This window comes from Pectinophora gossypiella, unplaced genomic scaffold (genome assembly GCF_024362695.1).
Source record: "Pectinophora gossypiella unplaced genomic scaffold, ilPecGoss1.1 Pgos_42, whole genome shotgun sequence".
Lineage (NCBI taxonomy): Eukaryota > Metazoa > Arthropoda > Insecta > Lepidoptera > Gelechiidae > Pectinophora > Pectinophora gossypiella.
In genome coordinates, this window is record NW_026063252.1 from 618,790 (window position 1) to 643,710 (window position 24,921).

Here is a 24,921-nt window from a genome sequence, read left to right on the forward strand (position 1 = left end):
AAACAAATAAAGATGGCGATGTATCCTTTAGTGCACTTCACTCCTTTTCCGCGGTTTAGTTTTACGTCTACATGACCGGTGTAGTCCACGCCAGCGTAAGTGAAGGGGCGAGATGGCATCACGCGTATAGCAGGCAAGTTACCCATTATTTGCTCTCCTTTAGATGGTTTATGTCGATGGCACTTTACACAGAAGCGCAGTACAGTTTTTACGGCTCTGTTTCCACCGACTATCCAGTACCTTTGTCGTGTTTGCGCAAGTGTAATACGAACACCACCGTGCAAAGTTTGTTTGTGGGCATGTTCAATCACTAATGTAGTGATGCGCCCGTCGTGTGGTATGATCGCCGGGTGTTTTGTTTCTTCTGGAAGAGTGGAGAGTTCAAGCCGTCCACCGACTCTCAGCGTCCCTTTGTTGTCTAAAAAGGGCGATAAGTTGGCTATCTTGCTTTTGGCCGCTACTGTTTTCAATTTCTTGAGATTCTCAATATCATTCTGGAAGTTTTCTTGTTGGTAAGAGTTAATCAGTAGTGTATTAGCGTTATCTACCTCGGCGCGTGTCAAAGTAGTAGATGTCGGTATCGTATTGTGACACAGTATCGCCTTGTAACGTAATACCCATGCCAGACCGCGCACGACGCGTGTCAGGCTGCTACAACGCTCAATCAGCGGTTTCACTATCTCCGTGTAGGTATTGTTTTGAGTTTTATTTATAGCGCAACATTCGTAAACTCGTCCAGTTCCGGTAGAGAATATTTTTTGAGTTTGTTTGTTGTCAGTATGCGTCTTTAGCCACTGAGGTCCTTCCCACCACAAGGTAAAGTTAACCAACTGGGAAGGTAGGAGGCCATTTCCAATGTGCGGTTGGAACTACGTTTTTAATCTGAGTTGTTCGATTTTATTTTATTTTATTTTATTTTCTAGTTATGTAACGCTCCCATTTATCGCCGCCTCCTTGTATCCAGGCAAGCGCCACCTGGGAGTCCATCCAGCAGGTAATGTTCAATGTATATTCACTTAGGGCAGTTTTAATTTTATCCATCAATTTAGCTAGTAGCAGTGCGCCACATAGCTCTAATCTCGGCAAAGTAATTTTCTTCTTTATAGGTGCCACTTTAGTTTTTGAGGTAAGTAGCGTGATAACATATTCTCCCGTTTCTTCATTCATAGTTTTGCTATATACGACGCAAGCGTAAGCCTTTTCGCTCGCGTCACAAAATCCATGTAACTCGATAGTTTTCGACGTCACATTCATCCATCGGGGAATGTTTATCTTTGATATAGATGATAACTCACTCCTGATTGTTTCCCATTCTTTTACCAAGTGTTCGGACACGGGATCGTCCCATTGGATGTTGTCAATCCATATGTTTTGGAATAAGAGTTTAGCTTTAATGGTTATGGGTGCAATCCACCCTAGCGGATCATATATCTTGCTTATAGCTGATAGTAACGTGCGTTTCGTTAGCTTTGTTTTGTTATTGGACGGCGGGCTTAAGTTGAAACAAAGCACGTCCTCCTTCATATTCCAACCGAGTCCTAGCGTTTTGGTAGACTCTTCTTGCTTGAAGTTAAAGATATGTTCCTGATTTTTCTGTTGTTCGGTAAGCTCCTGCAGTATAGATGGTTCGTTGCTCGCCCACTTATGTAACGTAAATCCACCTTTTCTGAGTAAGCAATAAAGTTGGTTTTGTAAAGTTTTCGCATCTTCTATAGTGTGATGACCTGTGATGACGTCATCCATGTAGAACTGCGTTTTCAAAGCCTTTTCAGCGAGCGGATATGCGTGACCTTCATCAATGGCGAGTTGTTGCAATGTGCGCATTGCGAGGAACGGTGCCGCTTTCATGCCGTAGGTGACGGTGCGGAGTTGCCATTCTTTTAGTGGGTCGTTAGGCGAGAACCTCCAAATTATCTTTTGCAGCTGTTGTTGATCCGGATGTAGAAAAATGGCTCGGAACATTTTTTCTATATCTGCGGTGAGGGCATATTTATATGTACGCCAGGTAAGTATAAGCGTTAAGATTTCCCTTTGCAGGTTCGGCCCTTTCTCCATTAAATCATTCAGGCTTAGTTTTGTACTCGTAGGCATCGATGCGTTGAAAACAGTCCGGAGTTTTGTAGTCGTTGACCCTTCACGTATTACGCCGTGGTGGGGCAAGTACACTTCAAGTTTGTTATTTCGGTTTTTCTCAGCTCGTCCCATGTGGCCTAGTTCTATGTAGTCTTCAATAAACTGTTTATAGAGTTTAGCAAAGTAATCTTGTCTTTGCATTTTCTTTTCCAGCTGTATGAATTGGGAAATAGCTTGAGGTTTGGTTTTTCCCAGTTTGGCCTCGACATCTGGTTTTAGAGGCATTTTCACGACGTACTGGCCGGTGGCCATTCGCTCCGTTGTTTCAGTATAAAAACGTTCGCAAAAGTCTTCAGAAGTAGTTTGTTGCTCAGGAATAGAAATCTCTTCAGTTTCCCAGAACTTAGATAAACCATCTATCTCATTTAAAGTTACCAGACAGTTAAAAGTTTTTATGCTCCCACTGAGAATCCATCCCAGCTTTGTGAGCTGAGCCACAGGTGAGTTAAGGCCATGTCGCAGGACTCCATCATCTATAATTTTCGAATAGATATCAGCGCCGAGGAGAATATCGATGGGTCCGGGAACATTGTAGTCCGGGTCAGCTAGTTTTAGGTTATGCAGGTAATCCCAGTTTCCAGTTATAAGGGTTGAGTTTGGCAGGTTGTTTATGAGCTTTTTCATGATAAGTGCGTCAGTGTTGAATGTAAAGTCCGAGTGGATAGATTTACATTGTAAAGTTATTAGCCCTTTGCAGTTGCCAAGGGCAGTACCGACTCCTGAAACGACGGCATTCATTTTTCGGCGAGGCAACCTTAACCTCTGAGCTGCGTTCTCGGTCACCAACGAGACCTGGGAGCCTTGGTCCAATAGTGCACGCAAAATTACGTAAGTTCCTTCTAAGTTCTTAACTTGCAGTTGAACAGTGGTAAGTAGTACTTCTTCATTTTCCGAGCTGACGTGATTAGCTGCCCTTGAAGTCGATGATAGAGCAGTAGCATTTTGTTCAGAGTTTCGTTTGTTGTATTGATCATCGTGTAACAATGTATGGTGTGGTTTATCACATAATTTACAAGTTTTGTTCGAGACGCATTGTTGGTCACCGTGACTAAACAAACAATTTTTACAAATCTTCGTTTTAACGACGGCCTCGTTTCTATTTTTTGCATTCATGTTCAAAAACGCTTTACAGTGCATTAGAACATGATCCTTTTTAAAGAGTGAGCAGTTTCGGACGGTAGCGTAGTATGACTTTGTCCATTTGTCTGGCTTTTTATAGTTCGCTGACCTTTGTTCATAGTTATAATTAAATTTTGGCTTAGACTTTTCTTGTGCCGTTGTTTGTTTCTGAGGAGGTTGGTTTTGTTTTAGGGCTTCGTATGCCATAAATTTAGCTTCTAGAAATTCGATGAATCTTTGAAGGCAGGGTAGTTCTCTCGGCCTTTCTAAATCATGAATATAATCTGCATACGTGACAGCATCGAGTTTAGGTAGTAATAAATGAACTAATAGTGGGTCCCAGGTTTCAGTATTCAAGCCAAGATTAAATAACCCACTTAAACATTCCAGCAAAGTGTCATGCAGTTTTTTAATATTTTGTGCCGACGGTTGCTGAATGGTAGGAAGGCTGAGGAGTGCATTGACATACGAGGAAAATAATAATCTTTTGTTTTCATAACGATTTTCAATTATCTTCCATGCCGAATCGTAATTTTCAGAGCTGATAACTAAATGTTGTATTAGTTTCTCTGGCTCACCTTTAAGTTTCATTTTCAAATGTTGCATTTTCTGAGATTTAGTTATTAGTGGATTCTTATGTATTGTTTCTACAAATAAGTCGCGGAAAGAAATCCATTGGTTATAATTACCAGTAAATTCCGGAATCTCCATCCTAGGCGTTGACTTCTGATAGTTTAGACTGGCCCACAGTTTTTGATTTAATGCCTTTTTTATTCTGTCGTGTTTTTCCTCCCATAGTTGATATTGTTGTTTATATTCGTTCCAGTTCTCACCTTTTAAAACGAAGTCCAGCTCCCAATGTATCTTATCAATAGCTTCCCATTTGCTTTTAAGATTGCTGAGGTGGTCTTCTAGTTCCCACTTCTCTGTAGATTCAATATGATTTTGGAAGTGACGCGTTCAAAGGCGTTAAAATTAAACATTTGCTGTCGCATCATTTGTTTATGTTGTTGGCTGAGTTCTTCCTGATTCTCTTGCCCTGGATAGGGTTCCCTTAGTTGTTTACCATCGCCGGAGGTACCGGGCGTGGTTGGTTGGGACATAGTCGTCATCCCTAACAGTTCACACCTTCTAGTTTTCATGTCATGCAAGACTTCTTCATATTGTTTTTTAGTTTTTTCATAGGTATTCTGTTGAAAGTACTTATCTTCTCTATCGTCGCTCTTGAGAAGAACTATGTGGTTGCTATGGAATTCGTCCCATAAGGCTTTCAGAGTTTCATTCCGCGTCTGCAGGTACTGCAAATCCTTGCGTTTGGTGCTATCTTTCTTATAGTTGTTTATAATACGAATAAGTTGTTCAAAACAATGTTCTTGTTTTCGAAAAGTTTTTCGAGTAGTTCACGACCAATCTCTTCCAAAGACATGGTGAGTAGTAGGTAAGTATTACCAGTAGGTCAAAGTTGGTTCTTATATCCCGTAGACTGCAGGTTTCTGTAGTCCTCGGGTGATCTTCGAGTCCTCACTATAGCAGGAGACTCCTCAAAGTAGTTGGTGACGTCAGTGCACGTAATCCCGCCGTGATATATGCGCCTTCTCAATACGATTGGTGAGACCCGCTTGTGGGAGGCCAACCGCACCGATTCGCTATCACAGATCCCACAGAAATCACTGACTCTAAAGCTCGAAGGACCAAAAAGATGTACGGGCCGCAGTTTACGGCTCGTACACCTTAAAGTTAGTTGAAGTTATAAGTAGTTAAAGTCGAGTGCACGAAAGTTAAGTTTAAAGGAAACACACGTATTTTCACCTTAAAGGTTTATTGCACACTAATTATATTACATTATGAACCGCATGGAGCGGTCGAAAGTAGGTTGCCGCGTCCGCGTAAAATATGTTCGGTATTAGACCGTACAATATATTTTTGGCTGTAGTATCCCCGAAACATACATCTACATTAATATAACCTAATGACTCGATTCGTGAACCAGAATAACACCGTAAAATCAAATTGTCTTTAGTGATCGGTCTGTACCTAAACATACATTCGTACATCTCCTTACTTATAGCCGCTATGCGACTACCTGTATCCACTTCACATTCGATCGCCTTGCCGTCGATGGACACTTTAATAAAATAAGGTTTGTTACCTTGAGCCGCCACATCCAAATTACAATAGAACATGTCCTCACCGTAGTCGCTGCTTACATAATTTTGACGACCGCGAACACTCCTGCACATCACTTTAAGGTGTCCTTTTTGATGACACTCATCGCAATTATAATTCGCGTATCGACATTTATACGCGCGATGCGCCTTGCCGCACCGCCAGCACCGCTGCGCGCCGCCGCCGGCGCCGCCGCTGCGCGCGCCCCGGGCGCGAACCGCGCTCGCTTGATGCCGCCAACGCCCGAGCGAGCCGGCAGCGTGCTGCCGCTCACCTCCGCGTGCTTCTCCGCGGCCTCAAGAGCCAACGCCAGTTCCACCGCCTCTTTGTATTTTATTTTCTTTTCAGCAAATATTCTGGATCGCATCGCCTCGTTCGCTAACCCTGACACGAACTGGTCGCGAAGATTCTCTTCCAGGGTTGATCCGAAATTGCAAGTGGAGGCGAGGTGCTTTAAATCTTGTAGATACTCCATGAGCGGTTCGCCCGCGCGCTGTCGGCGCAACCGGTATACGTGGCGCTCCGCTATTTCCGATCGCTGTGGTTCTAAATGTTCGGACACAATTCGCACTAACTCATCGAATGATTTTGCTTCCGGATGATCCGGAGAACACAAGTCACACATTAGCGCATATGTAGCTTCACCCACGACTGTAATTAACAACGACACTTTTAAATTGTCTTTTATTTCGTTTAGCAATATGTATTGCTTTACGCGACGAATATAAGCCGGCCATTGTTTCGACCCTAAATCGAACGGTTCTAATTTGCCTATAGGCATTATCAAATAAATAACACGCGTGGAGAAAAATAAATTTACTTAAAGTAAGTACGCAAAGTACGAAATCCCAGACTCGTAGCCAATGTAACGTCAATGAAACGCGGAAGCCAGCGATAGACTGATTTACACGACTACCTTCCACTCGCTACGGCGGGAGTGGCGCAAGTTGTGTGCCGCATACAGCACTTGGGCCTAGAGGTGGCCCTACATAAATCTGAGGCCCTAGCCTTTCATGGGCCTCGGAACGTGCCACCACAGAACGCCCACATCGTGGTCGGTGGAACCTCCATCGCCATTGGGTCGACGATGAAGTACCTGGGACTCGTCCTCGATGGCAGATGGAGCTTCCAGGAGCATTTCCGGCGCTTGGCCCCAAGATTGGTGGCTGCAGCCGGAGCGCTCGGGGGAGTTCTCCCGAATTTAGGAGGTCCCGGAGGATCGTGCCGCCGCCTGTACATGGGGGTGGTGCGATCTATGGCACTGTACGGTGCACCCATATGGGCGGATTCCCTAAGTGCCCGGAATCGGACCCTGCTGCGTCGACCGCAGCGGGTCATGGCGCTTAGGGTGGCTCGGGCGTACCGCACGGTGTCATATACCGCGGCTTGCCTGATAGCGGGCAGTCCGCCGTGGGAACTCGATGCTCGTGTTCTCGCGGCGGTCTACAGGCGGCGCGCCGAGGCTAGCGCCAGTGGCGACCTACCGCACCCCCGAGAGGTGCAGCAGTGGCGGGACGAGGCCCGCGATGTCCTCTGTGGGAACATTATAAATTACTTAAATCATTTTTTAATACAAATTATTTATTAATCAAATTAAAAACAAATCTTAAGTTAATATAAAATCATAAAATCAAGTAAACCCGGGTGAGATCGTTGTATTATAAACATTGCTTTGTTTCAAGGTATTCACGTCTGTCTACCCCTTCAGGGAGGCAAACCTGATGTTAAGATGTCGCTAAATTATACAAGTCTGCATACCCCTTCCGGGATGCAGGCGTGAAGTGGAAGTATTTCCGAACCTTTGTGGCGCGCTGTACAACTTGTGACTCAGCGGGCGCGCATCGCTCCTATGCCTACAATACCTTATATGGTCATGAATCGATGCGAGGCGCGCGCGCGCCCCACCGCACCGCAAGCGACACAGCTGACGCGCCAGTCGTATCTCAAAGACCACGGCGAATGCCCGCTTGCTTTTTATGTAAAGATTCCCGCGCTTTACGCTACGTAGTTAGCTGATATTTTTGTATGCTTTTTAACTTCACGCTATCTATCATTTTCCTGAACCTGTGCCTTCTAGTTAGTTCTATTTTCTATTCTAACGCTACGCTTTTATCTATTGTGCCGTCTAGTGACTTTTGTGAACCTTCTTCTTGCTGTGTACTCGTGCAAAAATAAACTTTATGTTGAGTGTCATATCGGACTGGATTGTTTAATTCACTGCACCCGGTAGGGCACCCACATCCTCTTTCGCGCCTGGGAGGAGGCACTGAGGACCCCAAGTGCCAGTCGGGAGTTGGTGGGGGCGATTCGGCCAGTCCTTCGAAACTGGATCGAGTGCCCCGGCGCACCCACCTACCACCTCACGCAGATCCTCACCGGGCATGGGTGCTTTGGTGAGTATCTGTTTGGGGTGGTCAGGAGGGAGCCAAACGCCGAATGCCACCACTGTGTGGGCGGCATAGTGGACACGGCACGACACACGCGCGAGGAGTGCCCCACTTGGGCGGTCCCTCGCGCTGCCGTGTCCACAGAAATAGGGGCTGACCTCTCGCTGCCGGCCATGGTTAGGGCCATGAGCGGCAGCGAGCAGGCCTGGAGAGCGGTCGCCACCTTCGCGGACATAGTCATGTACGCGAAGGAAGCGGCGGAGAGGGAGCGGGAAGACTCTGTCGACTCGCTCCCGATTCGCCGCAGGCGACCGGGAAGGCGGCGACGGGCGTACTTGGTCGCAATCGACCAAGCGCCGCCTTGACGGGGACCTGTGGACGGTGGTCGGGGGACCGCCGTCCACAACATAGGTCTCGTGCTGTAGGGCTCCCCAAGTGTTCCGGGCAGCCCTCGGCGGAGGGGGAGGCGCTTGACGCGCTCCCATGGGCGCTGGGCCCCAAAGGGCATCCGCCGGCGGGGACGCGGTTGTGTGCAATTGCGTTCCCGTATCCCCGCCACAGGGCGGCAAGGAGGAACACCGTTGGGTTTTAGTGGGTATACCGGGTGGCGACACCCGGGGAGTCCCACATAACCACGTCGTCCCCCCCGGGCGGCGTGGTATGCGTAATGCATTTCCCAACGTTAAAAAAAAAAAAAAACATAGTAATATTATAGCTCAAATTGTAGATAATCAGAAAAGAATTAATTCCACCCTAGAGTTACTTTTAGATAAAGAAGATTATAGGGAGTCAAGTTTAATAAAGTACGCTAAGTTTGCACAGCTCCTCACGATAATTACTGAGAATACAGATGACATATTTTCTGAACTAATAAGATTAATAAAAAATATGCTTGCATTTGTACGTGCCGCCAGCACGCATCATTCTATGTTAAGTATAAACGTAATAAAGAGTATGATAGATAAACTTAAACTAACTTATTATAAGGATCAAGTATTGAACTTAGAGTATAGAAACTATTACGACGTTATCAAACCTGGCTATTATTTTATAGATAAGCGTATAGTAATTACTTTTAAAATCCCCGTAGTATCATTAGAAGAGTTTAGTTTTTATAAATTATCTATTATCCCTAATAGATTTAATCAAACTATCATTCCCCCTTATCCTTTTATGACAAGTAACAGGCAAGCGTTCATGTACACAGAGACAGAATGTCCGAAGCTAAATAATCGATATCTTTGCGAGGAAAGGATGAACAACCAAATCCAGACTCAAGGAGACTGTACTCACAACCTGATCATCAATCAGTCCCTGGACGCTACCTGCAAGATGACCACAGTCAGCTTATCAAGAGAGGCCGTGGACCGATTTGACGAACGACATTACACTATGGTGTTTCCACATGCAATGAAGACACACATCATTTGTGGACGAGAAGACTTCACATCTCTACAAGGCAGCTTCCTTGTCACTGTTCCTGTCAATTGCCTTCTACGGACTCCAGAAATTACAATAAGCAACCCCAACGATCAGATAGAAGGAAGACCACTGAAAATAATGAAAATTCCCACTAATATGAAACTACCGGAGGATACTAGTTTACCTCACATTAAATTGAACTCTATCGACGTACAAGGACTTCTTAAAGTGCAAGATAGTGTCATGTTACAACCGACACTACGAATGAATGACACGCCAGATGACACCCTGTACCACACCACGCTACCATTCTACGGCATGCTATTAAGTGCACTCGTACTCGTAGCAATTCTACTGCTACGCCGTCACTACAAATTACGTCATCGCACTAATAAGAACATCCCTAATACACGGAAGGAAGAACCAAAGTATGAAGATCCTGAAAAGCCTGCTACCCCTAAAGGACCACCAGCAACATTTTCTCTTAACATTCTAAAGTAGTTGCTGAACTGAGGGCGGAGATGTTACGCGGCACCGATGCATTCGAATTGCGTCATGACCCACATAATTGTAAAAATCATCGATTCCGGTGAACTGCTGATCTAGCGCCTCGTGCCGCGTAGCCAGCGGCCCGGACATGGAAACCTCGTGTCGCACTTTTGATTCTCACATCGATCAAGTCGCACTGTTTTAGTAATAAGAAATAATTGTAATCGTTTTTAATTAAATTTATTATAAAAAGTTTTGGTTTTTTTTGAGTCCTTCGGTTGTAGCCTTCGTAATTGGTGCCATGCTATCTAAGCTTTTAACAAACAACAACCATTTTTCCCTCAGATCACCTGTCAAGGGAGAATCCCAACTGATATTCGCAGCCCACAGTGTCTGTATGAAGCTCTTTGCAGTTATTATTATTGGGTCTACAAACCCAGGGGGATCATAAAACTTTGATATGAAACTGAGAACTTCTCGTTTAGTTACAGGCCTGTCACCGAACTTTGTGGGACAGGTTATGATAAAGCAGTCATCTTTTACATTATAGTTAATGCCCAATGTTTTTAAATTGAAATTATCTTTTTCAAAGTCAATATTATCAAATTGTTGCTCATTTTCTGGGATATTTTGCAGAATTTGAGGAACATTGGACGCCCATTTATGTGTGTGAAAGCTACCCCTTTCTAACAATTATGTTACTTGATTCTTAGCTTCTAATGTAGTATTCAAATCAAAGTTTGCATACAATATGTCATCAACATATGCACATTTTTTTTAAATATCGGAAGCAAGAGGTAGCTCCCCCTCATGCATATCTGCGAGCTCATACAGGCACCGCGTCGCGAGGAAGCTGGAGCTTTTGAGACCGTAGGTGACGGTGGTCAGCTGAATGCATTTGATCTTCTGGTTGGGATCCTCTCTCCACAGAATGTTCTGTAATGAGGCATGAGTAGGATTTAAAGCAATGCACTGAAACATTTTTGTTTTGGAAGTTGCTGGGCTACAGGGGGAACACAAAGTAAAATATAAAATAGTCAGTCGACGAACTATGGCAATATGATGTGGTACGTTACCGATACTCCTTGTAGGGTAGGCAGGATACTCTCACTAGTCTTCAGGCACTGGTTAACTTACACACATACGCACAGTGTCGTGGGCCGGTCGGTAATGTGTCATAGAACATACAAGGTGGGGAGTAGGCAGAGCTTGTATTGCGGTTATTTATAAAATTAACGATTACGATGCACCCACTAAACAAATACTGATGTAAACATATCGCCCGCCCTAAACATGTAAAATGTTTACGATATACTAAATAATATGGAAAAAAGAAAGGGAAACTAATAAAGACTTCAACAATAAAACTTAATCAATAGGAAGGCGAACTAATTTAGTCAAGGACCTCTTGAGCGTGCCGGTGGGAGTTTTGACATCGACCACACGTACGACTTTGTCTTGACCGGGGTACAATTGAGTAATGCGTCCGCGGCGCCACTGCAAAGGGGGAAGGTTGTCTTCTTTGAGAAGAACTAAATCGCCTACACAGGGAAGGTTGACAGGGGAGGTCCACTTCTGTCTGGTCTGTAGGGTATTTAGGTACTCTAAGTGCCAGCGTGACCAAAAATGCTGCGTGATTTGTTGCACTAATTGGAATCGGGTAAGTCGATGCATCTTAACATCCTGATACGGGTACTCGGGTAGGGCAGTTAAAGGCTGACCTACAAGAAAATGGCCGGGAGTCAGTACCTCAACGTCGTTGGGGTCCGGGTAAACAGGGCACAGGGGACGCGAGTTCAGAACTGCCTCTATTTTAGTGAAGACGGTGGTCAGTTCGTCAAAGGTTAGTGGGGTTTCCCCTATAACACGCTTTAGGTGGGACTTCGCTGACTTAACTGCCGCCTCAAATAGGCCGCCCCAGTGAGGGCAAACGGGGGGATCGAACACCCAATTAATTTTCCTTTTGGAAAGCTCTGAGCCTAGCACCGTAGAATATTGGGAGATAAAAGTTTCTAGCTCCTTTAAGTAATTATTGGCCCCTACGTAATTTCGTCCGCAGTCGGATCGGATAAGTCTAGGTAAACCGCGACGTGAGACGAAACGAGTAAAGGTCGCAATAAAGGCTTCGGTAATAAGGTCCGACACAACCTCGAGGTGAACGGCCTTTGTAGACAAGCACACAAATACACACAGGTAACTCTTGACGAGTTTACGGTTGCGATAGGCTTGAACTTTGGTATAGAAAGGTCCTGCAAAGTCCGTACCTACACCATCAAAAGGTCTAGTAGCTGTCACACGGTCTTTAGGTAAGTCACCCATCGGAGGTTGAGAGACTACCGCCTTCAGGCGGTAACAGGGGATACATTTAAAAATGACATGCTGGATGGCTCTCCTGGCGGACAGGATCCAATAGTCACGGCTCAGAATAGCTAGGATGGTATTAGCGCCTGCATGTGCATTTTCTTGGTGACAATGGGAGATTAATAAATTAATAAAATGACCGTTTCTGGGTAGGAGAAGAGGATGACGCGCATCGTAAGGGAGATCAGAGTTACGTAGACGACCCCCAACTCTGATAAGGCCACTGTCATCCAGGAAGAGATTCAACTTCCTCAAAGAATTGTGAATAAGTTCACCACGATGCAAAAGATCTAACTCGTCAGGGAAGGAAATATATTGAACCACCTTAATTATAGATATGTCGTGGCCAGATCATAGAATTGATCATTTCATGAAATGATCGACCATTTCATGAAATGGTCGTATTTCATGAAATGGCCAACTTCAACTGACCATATCGTTTAAACGTCAGCGTTTAATGATATTTCCATCCACGTTTGGCCATATCATTAATGTAGGGTGTCCATGATAAGTGGTGTAATAAAAACGCGAAATAAGGTAGGAAATAATTTATTACTCTAGTACAAAGTACAAAAATGTTTAAAAGTCAATTAAAAATTAAAAAGTCATTTTCGATTAACGGAGTGTTGATGTAGTTGACATATACGCTTTGAAGTCGTCGTCATATTTTTTGACACTATTTCATGCCATTGGTCATCATTCAGTATACTTTTCGTGTGTAAGATAAACATACTGGCGGCGTAGGGGTGGCCCAAGGGCCACCCCCGCCGCACCCTAACCTACTGTTATGCCTTGTAAAAATTATAAAAAGAAGGATTATGATAATTTAAATTATGACAAAAACATTTATGCGTTTTAATAGAATCCTGTTTCAAGTAGTTAATGCCATCTGCGGCATATCTACAATAAGTCACGTCAAAAAAAGAAACTTTACGGACAGTAGGATCGTCTATATTTTTCTTTTTTAAAATTAATATCTCTTCATTCGCAGTTTTAATTATATCATATTTTGAAATCCAGTAATAGTCCATTGATTTACGTAGCGTGGTCACTCGACCTTCATTATTTAGGTTATATGGCACCTAAAAATAAAAATAAAGTTGCTGTCTACTGTTAATACGAGTTTTTCTTTTCACCTTAGTGTCAAAACATTGCTTCAATGCACTTTTATCTTGTATTTGCTCATTATTATTCGTATTATTCGCGTTCACACAAGAATAATTATTGTCCGCCGCCATTATGCAAAACATAAACAAAGCGACACCAGCGCCACTACCGGTGGATAATGTTACTATTTTACGATATGATCGCTAACGTTTGGCCATATCATGAAGTAATCATGCATTTAGTTGGTCATATCGTTAAACGTTTTGTGTTCATTGATCTGGCCAAACCACATCATGATGTGGCCAACGAATGTTGTTCCATTTCATGAAATACGACCATTTCATGAAATGGTCGATCATTTCATGAAATGATCAATTCTATGATATGGCCACGATAGATAGAAGGGCTCGTCCACGTTCGTCGGAGGTAAGGAAAGGAGAACTGCGACGATCATTGGGAGATTTTGCATTATGAACAAACCGGAGCATGTATGAGACAACGTTGATTAGACGATTAAGAGAACTATAACGTTCTAGAAATGAAGAAACGTCAAAGGGGAGTGGTGCAGAAGTCATCACCAAACAACGAAGTCCGGGTAAATCAGGACAAGGATCCGGTTCTGTTACACCAGGCCAGAGGTCAGGAGACTGTGTCAGCCACTTGGGGGATAGCCATGAGTGAATGTGATTGACTAATTCGGAGGCAAGGAGACCACGTGACGCGCACTCACTAGGGTTCATAACACCAGGCACGTGTCTCCATATGGACTGAGGTTCGCTGTTGAGGATTTGGGTCACACGGTTTGCTTCAAAAGTTTGCAACTGATGGGCTGGGGTCTTCAACCAGGCGAGTACTATCTTGCTATCCGTCCAACTATTGATATTGTCCAACACCATTGACCTCTGGAGACAGAGGACAACGTGTCGAAGTAATTTTGAAAGGAGAACAGCTCCTAACAATTCCAATTTAGGAATTGTTAAATGGGTCCGAACAGGTGAAATTTTACTTTTCGCCATTATAAGGTGGACGGAGCAAGAGCCTGAAGGATGTTCCACACGCAAGTATACTGCAGCTGCATAGCCGGCTTCGGAGGCGTCGCAGAAACCGTGGATGGAAAGAGACGAGGAACCGGAAGGAACTATGTGGCGAGGGATTCTAATGCTGCTCACCTGGGTAAGGTCTCGGGCAAACGCTTCCCATTCCGCCGCAAGGACTGGGGTCAACTCGTCATCCCACGACAAACCTGAGAGCCACATGCGCTGAATAATTAATTTGGCCTTAAATACAAGAGGGGCTATCCAACCGCAGGGATCATAAATACGTGCGATTAGTGACAGCACCTTACGCTTGGTAATGAGGTCTGGTGAATCCAATCGGGTATTATAGGAAAAGGTGTCGTTCACGGGATCGTACTGAATGCCTAAGACAGCTATCGTCTGGGGATTATTTGAGTCCTGGAAACAATGAGGTTGAAGATGTTCTGTTGGTAGGTCGTCAAGCAGTTCCGGTCTGTTGCTGATCCATTTACGGAGCTCATAACCACCAGATGCCATAATACCTTCCAGCTCAGATTTAAGGAGACGGGCAGATTCAAGGGACTCGGCACCAGTGAGACAGTCGTCGACATAAATGTCACTCTCAAGGACTACTGCGGCTCGGGGGAACGTAGTACGCTCTCGCTCAGCAAGCTCCAGCAGGGCACGAATGGATATGAAGGGGCTTGATCGCAAACCGTATGTGTTGGTGTTGAGTTCGTAGGCAAGGAGAGGTTGGGAAGGATCCGCACGCCAGAGCACAAGTTGGTACTTTCTGTCCTCGGGATTGATCCAGGTCATGCGGAACATCATTCGAATGTCCGTGACAAATACTACCTCGTGTCTACGGAAGTTTAGGAGAATATGGGCAATATCTCTCTGTAGTTTAGGGCCTGTATGCAAGCAGTGGTTGAGGGAGACGCCAGAGGAAGTGGAGCTGCTACCGTCAAACACCACACGTATCTTGTCTCCACCAGTTTTAAAAATTCCATGATGCGGGATAAAATAATGCTCGCGAGTAAGGTCTACCGAAGACAAGGACATATGGTGCAGTTCTAGGTACTCTCGCATGAAGGCCACATACTTATCGCGAAACTCAGAGTTTGCTTGCATACGCTTTTCCAAATTATGGAATCAAATCAAACCAAATCTACCATCCCTTCCACGGGTGGTAGTAGTTTTAAAGATGGTCTCACACTCTTGATCTAAGGGGTTAGTTACATCCAACTGAGGGGCTTCTTCAATTTTCCAGAACTTTTCTACGATCTGAGATAGTGACACACCCGTCATAGGTGGCTCAAGATCACAGAAACGTCCTGGAACGGGACCAGAAAGGATAAACCCGAATACGGTAGATAAGGCTGTGAGACCACAAGGCAAAATACTAATCTGGGGCCGCAGAAGGGATCCGATGACATCGGCTCCAAGGAGAACATTTATAGGCCCAGGTTTGTAAAAGGAAGGGTCAGCTAAGAACAGGTGAAAAGTGGAAGACACCACTTGCTTAGGTAACTCTACCTCAGGATGGGTACCAGCAATAACATCAACTACCACTGCCGTAGTCGAGATCTCTGGAATGGTCGAGTTCACAGGCCTAAAACACAGGGAAACAGTACCACGGGACTGCGTAACTTGAACATTACCTATACCACGCACAGGAGTTGAGGAAGGAGAGATGGCAATGTTCATTTGGTCAACAACCAGTTCCGTGGTGATGAGACAACCTTGGGCACCGGTATCACACAGGGCTCGCGCTTCAACAAAGTAACCACAGGAGGTTCGAACCTGAATAAGAGCAGTGGGAAGAAGCACGAGGGAACTTTGAGGGATAAGTTTACAGGCAGGTAGGGAGGATGGAGAAACAGAGCCTAGTTATTGCCTAGAACTCTGGCGAACACCGGAATGAATTCCGGAATTCTGTCGTCGCGAGCTGCCGTGATCCACATGGTGATCACGTGTGGGAGTAGGGGAACGATAATTACGTTCGCGGCTATTATTAGAGGGAGGCGGAGAGCGAGGATGCCTCTCAGCGGAATGAGAGGGAGACGAACGTGCGTACATGCGAGGAGGAGAGGATCGCCGAGGAGGAGAAGATCGCCCGCCCGTACGCGGGGGTGAAGAACGCGTACGGTTAACTACAATATCACGGAAGGTGACGGTGCGGTCTCGCTGAGGTGGATATTGGGGTTGGCGCGGGTCATTAAAACACAACATTGTGTGATGGGAGGTGCGATGGCAGGTGCCACAACGATAATCGCGCTTACATAAGGCGACAGAGTGTCCATCTAGGCATCGATAACAGAGACGGGCCTCTCTGATAAAATTAGAGCGCTCTCGTACCGACAGCCGATGAAAGTCCGGACACTCACGGAGGTAGTGCGACCCACTGTCGCACATAAAACACTTGGGCCGAGGTTGTGACGTCATCGTTACGTACGCTCTAGGCAAGGGGGAAAGAGCGCGGGCCATTACTTTGGCCGGGGCCGACCGGGGGGCACTAGACGCTGGAGGACGGGTGTCCACTAGTGCAGTACATACATACATACATAAACTCACGCCTATTTCCCACCGGGGTAAGCAGAGACTATAGAATTCCATACTATTGACTAGTGCAGTACTAGCTACATTATCGTAGTGTCGACACTCATTCTCCAGAAAGGTAATTAGGTGGTCAAAGGTGGGTAACGACCGCGGGTCATCGCCATAACGACGTTCAAATCGAGATTTGAGTTCCGAAGGTAACTTTCCCAAACATATATGAACCAACATTATAGGACCAGTGTTTAACAGGTAAGTCTAGTCGTTCTAAACACCGATAGGATGACAAGAGGGGATTGAGGAACGATATCCTCAAGCCACACAATTTGGATGTAATGGTAGGAAGGGACATAATATGAGCGATGTGTGTGTCTGTCAACACCCGTAGGTTTTTTTTTTTTTTTCTTATGCCCCTGCCGCACAAGATAGGCAGGGTCTTTATGTAGGCTACATACAGTATCTTACTGTCTATTCTATTGTCTATTCTGCCCGCAATAGGGCCCTACACTACATTACACTTCCATTCCGAGTCTCTATTATCATACCAGTTCTCGCATTTATGCCTCTCGCACTTTTATCCATCACCTTTCATTCCGTCATTCCTACGTCCCTAGTCTACTTTTTATTATTATAAGTAGGATGTCGGTACACGGGGCTTTTTTATTAAACGGTTTTATTTAGCTCACCCCGTTTGTTTTATTCTTGGGTCAAATTTAGTAATTCAAATTTCACCCTCTTCCTGTCAACCGATTAATCTGAAATTTTGTATACACTTTGGATTTTGGTGACAATACAATTATGTTTATTCATTATCATTATAAATCCAAGATGGCGGCCGCTACAAAATGGCGGATAACGTAGGTTTTATCAATCCCATCAATATGGGTATCAAATGAAAGGGCTCAACAAGCAGAATACAATATACTAAAAAAAAATTAAATCCAAGATGGCGGCCGCTACAAAATGGCGGATAACGTAGGTTTTATCAATCCTATCAATATGGGTATCAAATGAAAGTGCTCAACCAGTAGAATACAATGTACTATATAAAATTAAAATCCAAGATGGCGGCCTCTACAAAATGGCGGATAACTTAGGTTTTATCAATCCCATCAACATGGGTATCAAATGAAAGGTCTCAACAAGTAGAATACAATTTACTATGCAAAATTAAACGGTTTTATATTTAGCTCACCCCGTTTGTTTTATTTATTCTTGGGTCAAATTTAGTAATTCAAATTTCACCCTCTTCCTGTCAACCGATTAATCTGAAATTTTGTATACACTTTGGATTTTGGTGACAATACAATTATAATAATTCATTATCATTATAAATCCAAGATGGCGGCCGCTACAAAATGGCGGATAACGTAGGTTTTATCAATCCCATCAATATGAGTATCAAATGAAAGGGCTCAACAAGCAGAATACAATATACTAAAAAAAATTTAAATCCAAGATGGCGGCCGCTACAAAATGGCGGATAACGTAGGTTTTATCAATCCGTCGGATAACGTAGGTTTTATCAATCCCATCAATATGGGTATCAAATGAAAGGGCTCAACAAGCAGAATACAATATATTAAAAAAAATTAAATCCAAGATGGCGGCCGCTACAAAATGGCGGATAACGTAGGTTTTATCAATCCTATCAATATGGGTATCAAATGAAAGGTCTCAACAAGTAGAATACAATTTACTATGCAAAATTGAAATCTAAGATGGCCGCCGCTACCAAATGGCTTATAACTATTTTTTATCAATCCCACCAATATGGGTATCAAATAAAAGGGCTTGACAAGAAGAATACAGTGCACTATACAACCTCAATATTTAAGATGGGCGCAGCCACTAAATGGCGTATAATAATAAGATTAAAATTTAGAAATTGAATCTGGGATGACGGCTGAAAGAAGAATGTTGCCTTTAATACTATCATGGGCTTCTACAATACATAAAATGCAGGGCAGCACTGTGGATCACGCAGTCGTATACTTAGGTGCGAAACTGTTTGAAGAAGGTCAAGCCTACGTGGCTCTTAGTATAGTAAGATCTTTGCAGGGACTACGTATAGAGGAGTTGGACTGCAATAAACTAACGGGCACGAAACCTTGCAATAATGAAACACTAAATGAATTAAACAGAATGCGAAATAAAAACTAAAAACTAGAAAATAAAAATAGGTAAAAAAACTTTTTAAGTTAAACGGTTTTATGTTAAACATACATTGCAATGTTTAAGCTAAATGTACTAAAAACCAAAAAATAATAAAATAGATACAGTCGTGGGAATTATAAACATATGCATAGACTAGACTAAAATAAAACCGTGGGGCACGTCAATTGTCTACAATCGTTGATTAAAATGTTTGTTTTGTAATGTTACACTATAATTAGGCAGTTGTTCAACCGACAACGATGGACGTGTGATAAGTAGGGCTAGAATGTGGAAACAAGCTAGCAAGCTCGATTATAAGCGAGTTTTAGGGTTTCATAGTGGTGAGCGAGTAGTACTTTTATCATATGTTTTGCTAGCGAGCTTGCTAGCTTGTTTCCACATTCTAGCCCTACTTATCACACGTCCATCGTTGTCGGTTGAACAACTGCCTAATTATAGTGTAACATTACAAAACAAACATTTTAATCAACGATTGTAGACAATTGACGTGCCCCACGGTTTTATTTTAGTCTAGTCTATGCATATGTTTATAATTCCCACGACTGTATCTATTTTATTATTTTTTGGTTTTTAGTACATTTAGCTTAAACATTGCAATGTATGTTTAACATAAAACCGTTTAACTTAAAAAGTTTTTTTACCTATTTTTATTTTTATTAAACACACAGTGTTAACGCGTCACACTTTGTTTGCATTCTTTATTTAGTTTAAAAGGTTAGTACCAACCGAACGCCACTAGATGTCGCTAGTTGTATTTTGAAACGCGCTATTATTTGGTTCATGAGATCTGTACTGGTGGCGATCAATAAATTCGTTTGGAATCTTCCACATCAGGATTTTGGAGTTTTATTACCGAAACCCTCATCCTATTGTAGTGTTTTTTGGGGACTTTTGTACATGGTCCTTCGAGCCGGATTGGTGAGAAGTTGACTGTACACGAGTACCACGGCGCTAGTAGGAATAGTGGATTGCTATTCGGCGTCAGGAACCTGAATCGGGTTCCGAATTCCAGTCTTCGGCAGCGGCTAGCGGAGTGGGAGACGCACCCCGTCAGTAGCCCTGAGAAGCATCCATCCCAGTTGACCATAGCACAGGTCTGCTTCGGAGCGGGGGAAGCATCTCCTGAGACATCCAGCGGACACCGTGAGGGACGACTCGGCGCGGGGTGTAACCCCTGAGACATCGTCATCATTCAACTTCTGTGAAGTGACGCAGCATTTGTGTGTGTGTGTGTGTGTATGCGTGGTTGTGCAGATAAAAATCGTGAGTACATTTTCGACCTTATTACTAGAAGAACTTTAACTTTGAAAAAAAAAAAATCAGATTTATGCATGGACTTGAGAAAATAAGCAAACAAGTGACATTAACTTAGAAAATAATTGAAAGTGTTATACTAACTTAGTCGTAATTTCACCAAAAGTGTTACCGACGGGGAACCTATGCCCGATTTTCCATCGAGTGTGCAGTTTAAGTCAAAAACTTAGAAAAAAATTGTGCTGTTTCTACGGGACTTGCGAGATTTTTTTGCGTTGAAACTTTACGTTTGTTTTTATTTTTACTGTTTGTGACGTGCAATTTTGGTTTGTCAAAGTCAAAACATATTACATATAATTTTTTGTCATTGTTTATTCAATATGTACGAAATGGCTGAGAACCATTTGAAATTGAATTTTGATCTTGCGGAAAAAATTGTGAAAGGCAAAATTAACTTTAAAAAGGCACCGAAGGAGCGTATTACCTTGTCTTATGTCGAAGCTCGACTCGAAACGCTCGAACAACAATGGAAGCTTTTTTTGAATACTCACAACAAATTAGTTTTTGACATGAAAAAGGATGAATATGTTTTGACAGAATATTGCACAAATAATGTCTATAATGAAACTGAAGAGGAATATTTCCACTACAAATCATTATTGAGGGATTCTATAGTTCAATTTAAGTCTAAAATGTCTAATAAAGCTGAGGCTGAACCTAGAAAGATTTTTGTTAAATTACCAGAAATAGCATTGCCGAAGTTTTCGGGTAATTATTCGGAATGGGCCAACTATAAAGATATGTTCAAGTCATTAATAGATAATAACGAATCACTCGACGATGTCCAAAAACTTCATTATCTGAAGGGTTCACTTACGGGAGAGGCTGAAACTCTTGTGAGATCCATCACCATTACTGCGGACAATTACAAAATTTGTTGGGATCGACTATTTGCAAGATATGAAAACAAGCGATCGATGGCAAATTCAATAATTAGACGCTTGATGAATCAAAAATCATTGTCTTATGAATCAGCTACCTCTATCCGTCAGTTGCTAGACACAACGAGCGAGTGCTTACAAGCATTACGAAACATGGGAGTTAACACCAGTTCTTGGGATTTGATTCTCATTTATATCGTAAGCCAGAGACTTGATCCCGAGTCTAGGGCAAAATGGGAGGCCAAAATGTCCGAGTCTGGAAATGAATTGCCACAATACAAACAACTCGAAACCTTTCTTGAAGCCAGGTTTCGATCGTTAGAGTACAAGATATCGGAGAAGGGTCAAACGCATACCATCACAAAAACATCAAACTCAACCACAACTACCGCTATAACGTGTTTATTCTGTACAGATAAACACAAATTGACCAATTGCAAGAGCTTCATGAAGGAAAATGTCGAATGTAGAAGACATTTTGCGCAGACACAACGTTTGTGTTTTAATTGTCTCAGTCCTGAGCATTCAGTGTACATGTGTACGGTGTCAACCTCTTGCCGCTTATGCAAAAAACGACACCACACCTTATTACATCCCAAAACACTACAACCAAGCAAATTGGAGCCTCCTGAAGGTAAAAAGGTTGCTGCTGTTGTTACTGACATGCCAGCCTCATTCATGGAGAATGAAGAATCCGAAACGGAAGATGTTGAAACACATGAAGTAGTGACTACGTGCTTTGCTAGTTCACGTAGTACTGTCCTACTAGCTACTGCTTTAGTTAGTGCTAAGGCACTTTCACACACGAGCAGTTCGGCTAACGTCCTGAGAGCTCTTATAGATCAGGGTTCTCAGGCGTCGTTTATTACGGAAGCAGCGGCTCAGTTACTGGGTCTGCGAAAAAGTACAGAATGTGTTAAAGTTTCAGGGTTGGGAGGTTCAAGGGCTTTAGAGTCGAAATCATCAGTAAAAATTCAAATCGCTTCTAGAGCTGACCCTTCTTTCCTTCTGACAGTCAAGGCGCATGTTCTAAGCAAACTCACCACGTTGTTGCCTAGTAACAAGGTCACAGTCAGTTATGACCAAATGCAGGTATTGCCTACTCTTGAGCTAGCTGATCCATCCTATAACTGTCCCGGCGCAATTGATTTGCTGCTGGGTGCAGAGGTCCACAGTCAAATTATTATGGAAGGTTTGGTTCAAGGTGCTAACGGAAATTTCATCGCCCAAAAAACTAGATTTGGTTGGATGTTATCCGGACTGGTGGAAGACACATCCTCTCATGAGAATCAGCATTTCAAATGTCATACAACTATGATCAATAGTTTTGAAGAGGACGGGTTATTAAAAAAATTCTGGGAGCTAGAATCAGAACCTGTGTTGTCGAAGAAACTGTTGACTCGGGAAGAACAGGCTTGTGAAGAGTTATTTGCCGAAACAACCAGGAGAGATGAAACTGGAAGATACGTAGTAAAACTTCCATTTAAACATGAAAATCCCGCATCAAAACACAGTGGGTCGTATGACATAGCGCGTAGACGGCTTTTCGCGCTAGAAAAGCGATTGTCAAGCAACCCTGTGCTCAAAGTAGAATACTCTAACGTAATCAACGAGTATCTAACTATGAAGCACATGGAGGTCTGTACAGACAACAATAAATCAGACGCGGTGTATCTTCCTCACCACGCCGTGATTCGCGAGGACAAGAGTACTACAAAGGTGCGTGTGGTATTCGACGCTTCCTGCAAAGGATTCAACGGAGCCTCCTTAAATGGCGATCTCATGATCGGTCCAACATTACAGCCAGAGTTACGACATTTAGTGATGAGATGGCGCTGCTATCCCATCTCGCTAGTCGCTGACATCGCCAAAATGTACCGACAGGTCGCTGTGGCGTATGAAGATACTGATTTTCAACGCATTCTTTGGCGTGAGAACCCGGAGGAAGAGATACAGCACTTAAGATTGTTACGTGTCACTTTTGGAACAGCATCAGCACCTTATCTGGCTGTTCGTGCTTTGCAACAAGTGGCACACGATGAAGGTGCTGAGTTTCCACTGGCAAAAGATAGAGTGCTCACTGATTTTTACGTAGACGATTTCATGAGTGGCTGTCATTCCGTCGCGGAAGGTGTTCTAGTCTTCGAGCAAACAACTGAGTTGCTCAGCCGTGCTGGATTTCCTTTGCAAAAGTGGGCAAGTAACAACAAGGAGTTACTTCAAACAATTAGTAGCAAAGGTCAAGATGAACTTAATCAAAATTTAGAGCTCAAAATTGACGACATCATGAAGGTTCTTGGTCTTACGTGGGATAAAGAAACTGATGAATTTAGATTCAAAGTTAACTTACCTTCGTTATCAGAGGCTCCCATAACAAAAAGAAAGGTGATATCAGATATAGCCAAACTGTTTGATCCCTTGGGATGGCTAGCGCCGACAATAACAAAAGCCAAAATTTTCATACAAAGGCTGTGGCTATCTGGAATTGGATGGGACGGTCAACTTCCAGCCGAGTTACTTCAGGAGTGGTTGAGCTTTAGAGAGGATTTGGTGAATCTTGAAGCATTCGTAATCCCCCGTTGGATAAGTTGCAAAAAAGATGATCAACGGCTCGAATTACACGGCTTCTCGGACGCTTCTAATGTAGCATACGCAGCCGTCGTATATGTCAGAGTTGTTAATAAAGATGGCATGGTTCATGTCAACTTACTTACTTCCAAAACACGTGTGGCACCTATTAAACAAGTGTCAATCCCACGATTGGAATTATGTGGTGCTGATTTATTAGCCAAACTTCTGAGTGAAGTGGCTAATGTTTTAAATGTTTCCAAAGAAAACATACACGCATGGTCTGATTCTACTATTGTTTTAGCGTGGCTCAGTAGCCACCCAAGCAGGTGGAAGACCTTTGTCGCGAATAGGGTTTCCAATATCCTCACTACCATGGATGGAAATCAGTGGTCGCACATCGCTAGCGAGCAAAACCCTGCAGACTGTGCATCCAGAGGGCTCCAGCCCGCGGAATGTGCTCGTAACAAATTGTGGCGCCACGGACCTACATCTTTATGGAATTTACACATAGATTATAATAAGAAAGATATTAAAGACACTAACCTGGAAGAAAGGAAGACAAAGTTGAAGAGTCACGTGACGGTAGATACCCAAATAGATGATAGTGAAGACTTGATGAGGCGTTTTTCCTCATTGACAAAACTTACCCGCGTACTGTCGCTCTGCCGAAGAGTCATGCGCTGGAAGACATCTGAAATAAAAGAAACTGAAAGATTAGACCATGGGTTAACAGCTAAAGAAATAAATAAAACGTTACTTACCTGTATAAGGATGTGCCAAAGGAAACACTTTCAAAGGGAGATTGAAGGTCTTCAAAAATTTGGTAGAGTTGATAAGAAGAGTAAGCTCTCTTCATTAAACCCCTACTTAGATGACGAACAAGCATTGAGAGTAAATGGTAGACTTCATAATGCTTATCTTGAGGAGAGCACGAAACATCCCCTAATCATCCCTCATAAATCTCATCTGACCAATCTCTTAATTGGTGAAGCTCATCGCAGAACAATGCATGGAGGACCTCAACTAGTTCTAAACTACTTAAGGTCTAAATATTGGGTAATTGGAGCTAGAAATTTAGTTCGCATGTTTGTCAAAAAATGCGCAACTTGTGTACGCCATTCTAGCCAAGCCAATCAGCAGATGATGGGGCAATTGCCCAATTCTAGAGTCACGGCACATCGGCCTTTCCTTAAAAGCGGTGTAGATTATGCGGGTCCGATC

The 24,921-nt window shown here is 43.4% G+C and overlaps 2 protein-coding genes across 3 annotated transcripts in view; one reads left to right on the forward strand and one right to left on the reverse strand.

Moving 5' to 3' along the window:
- The window catches only part of LOC126381270 (uncharacterized), a 321,493-nt gene that overhangs the window by 282,209 nt on the left and 14,363 nt on the right, over positions 1-24,921 (reverse strand). The gene's annotated exons all lie outside the window — the stretch shown is intronic.
- On the forward strand, positions 15,795-24,727 carry LOC126381282 (uncharacterized). Its single transcript, XM_050030778.1, has 5 exons — positions 15,795-15,845; positions 16,219-16,343; positions 19,947-20,077; positions 21,545-23,514; positions 24,692-24,727. The coding sequence occupies exons 1-5, from the start codon at positions 15,795-15,797 to the stop codon at positions 24,725-24,727; spliced, it is 2,313 nt and encodes a 770-aa protein (XP_049886735.1).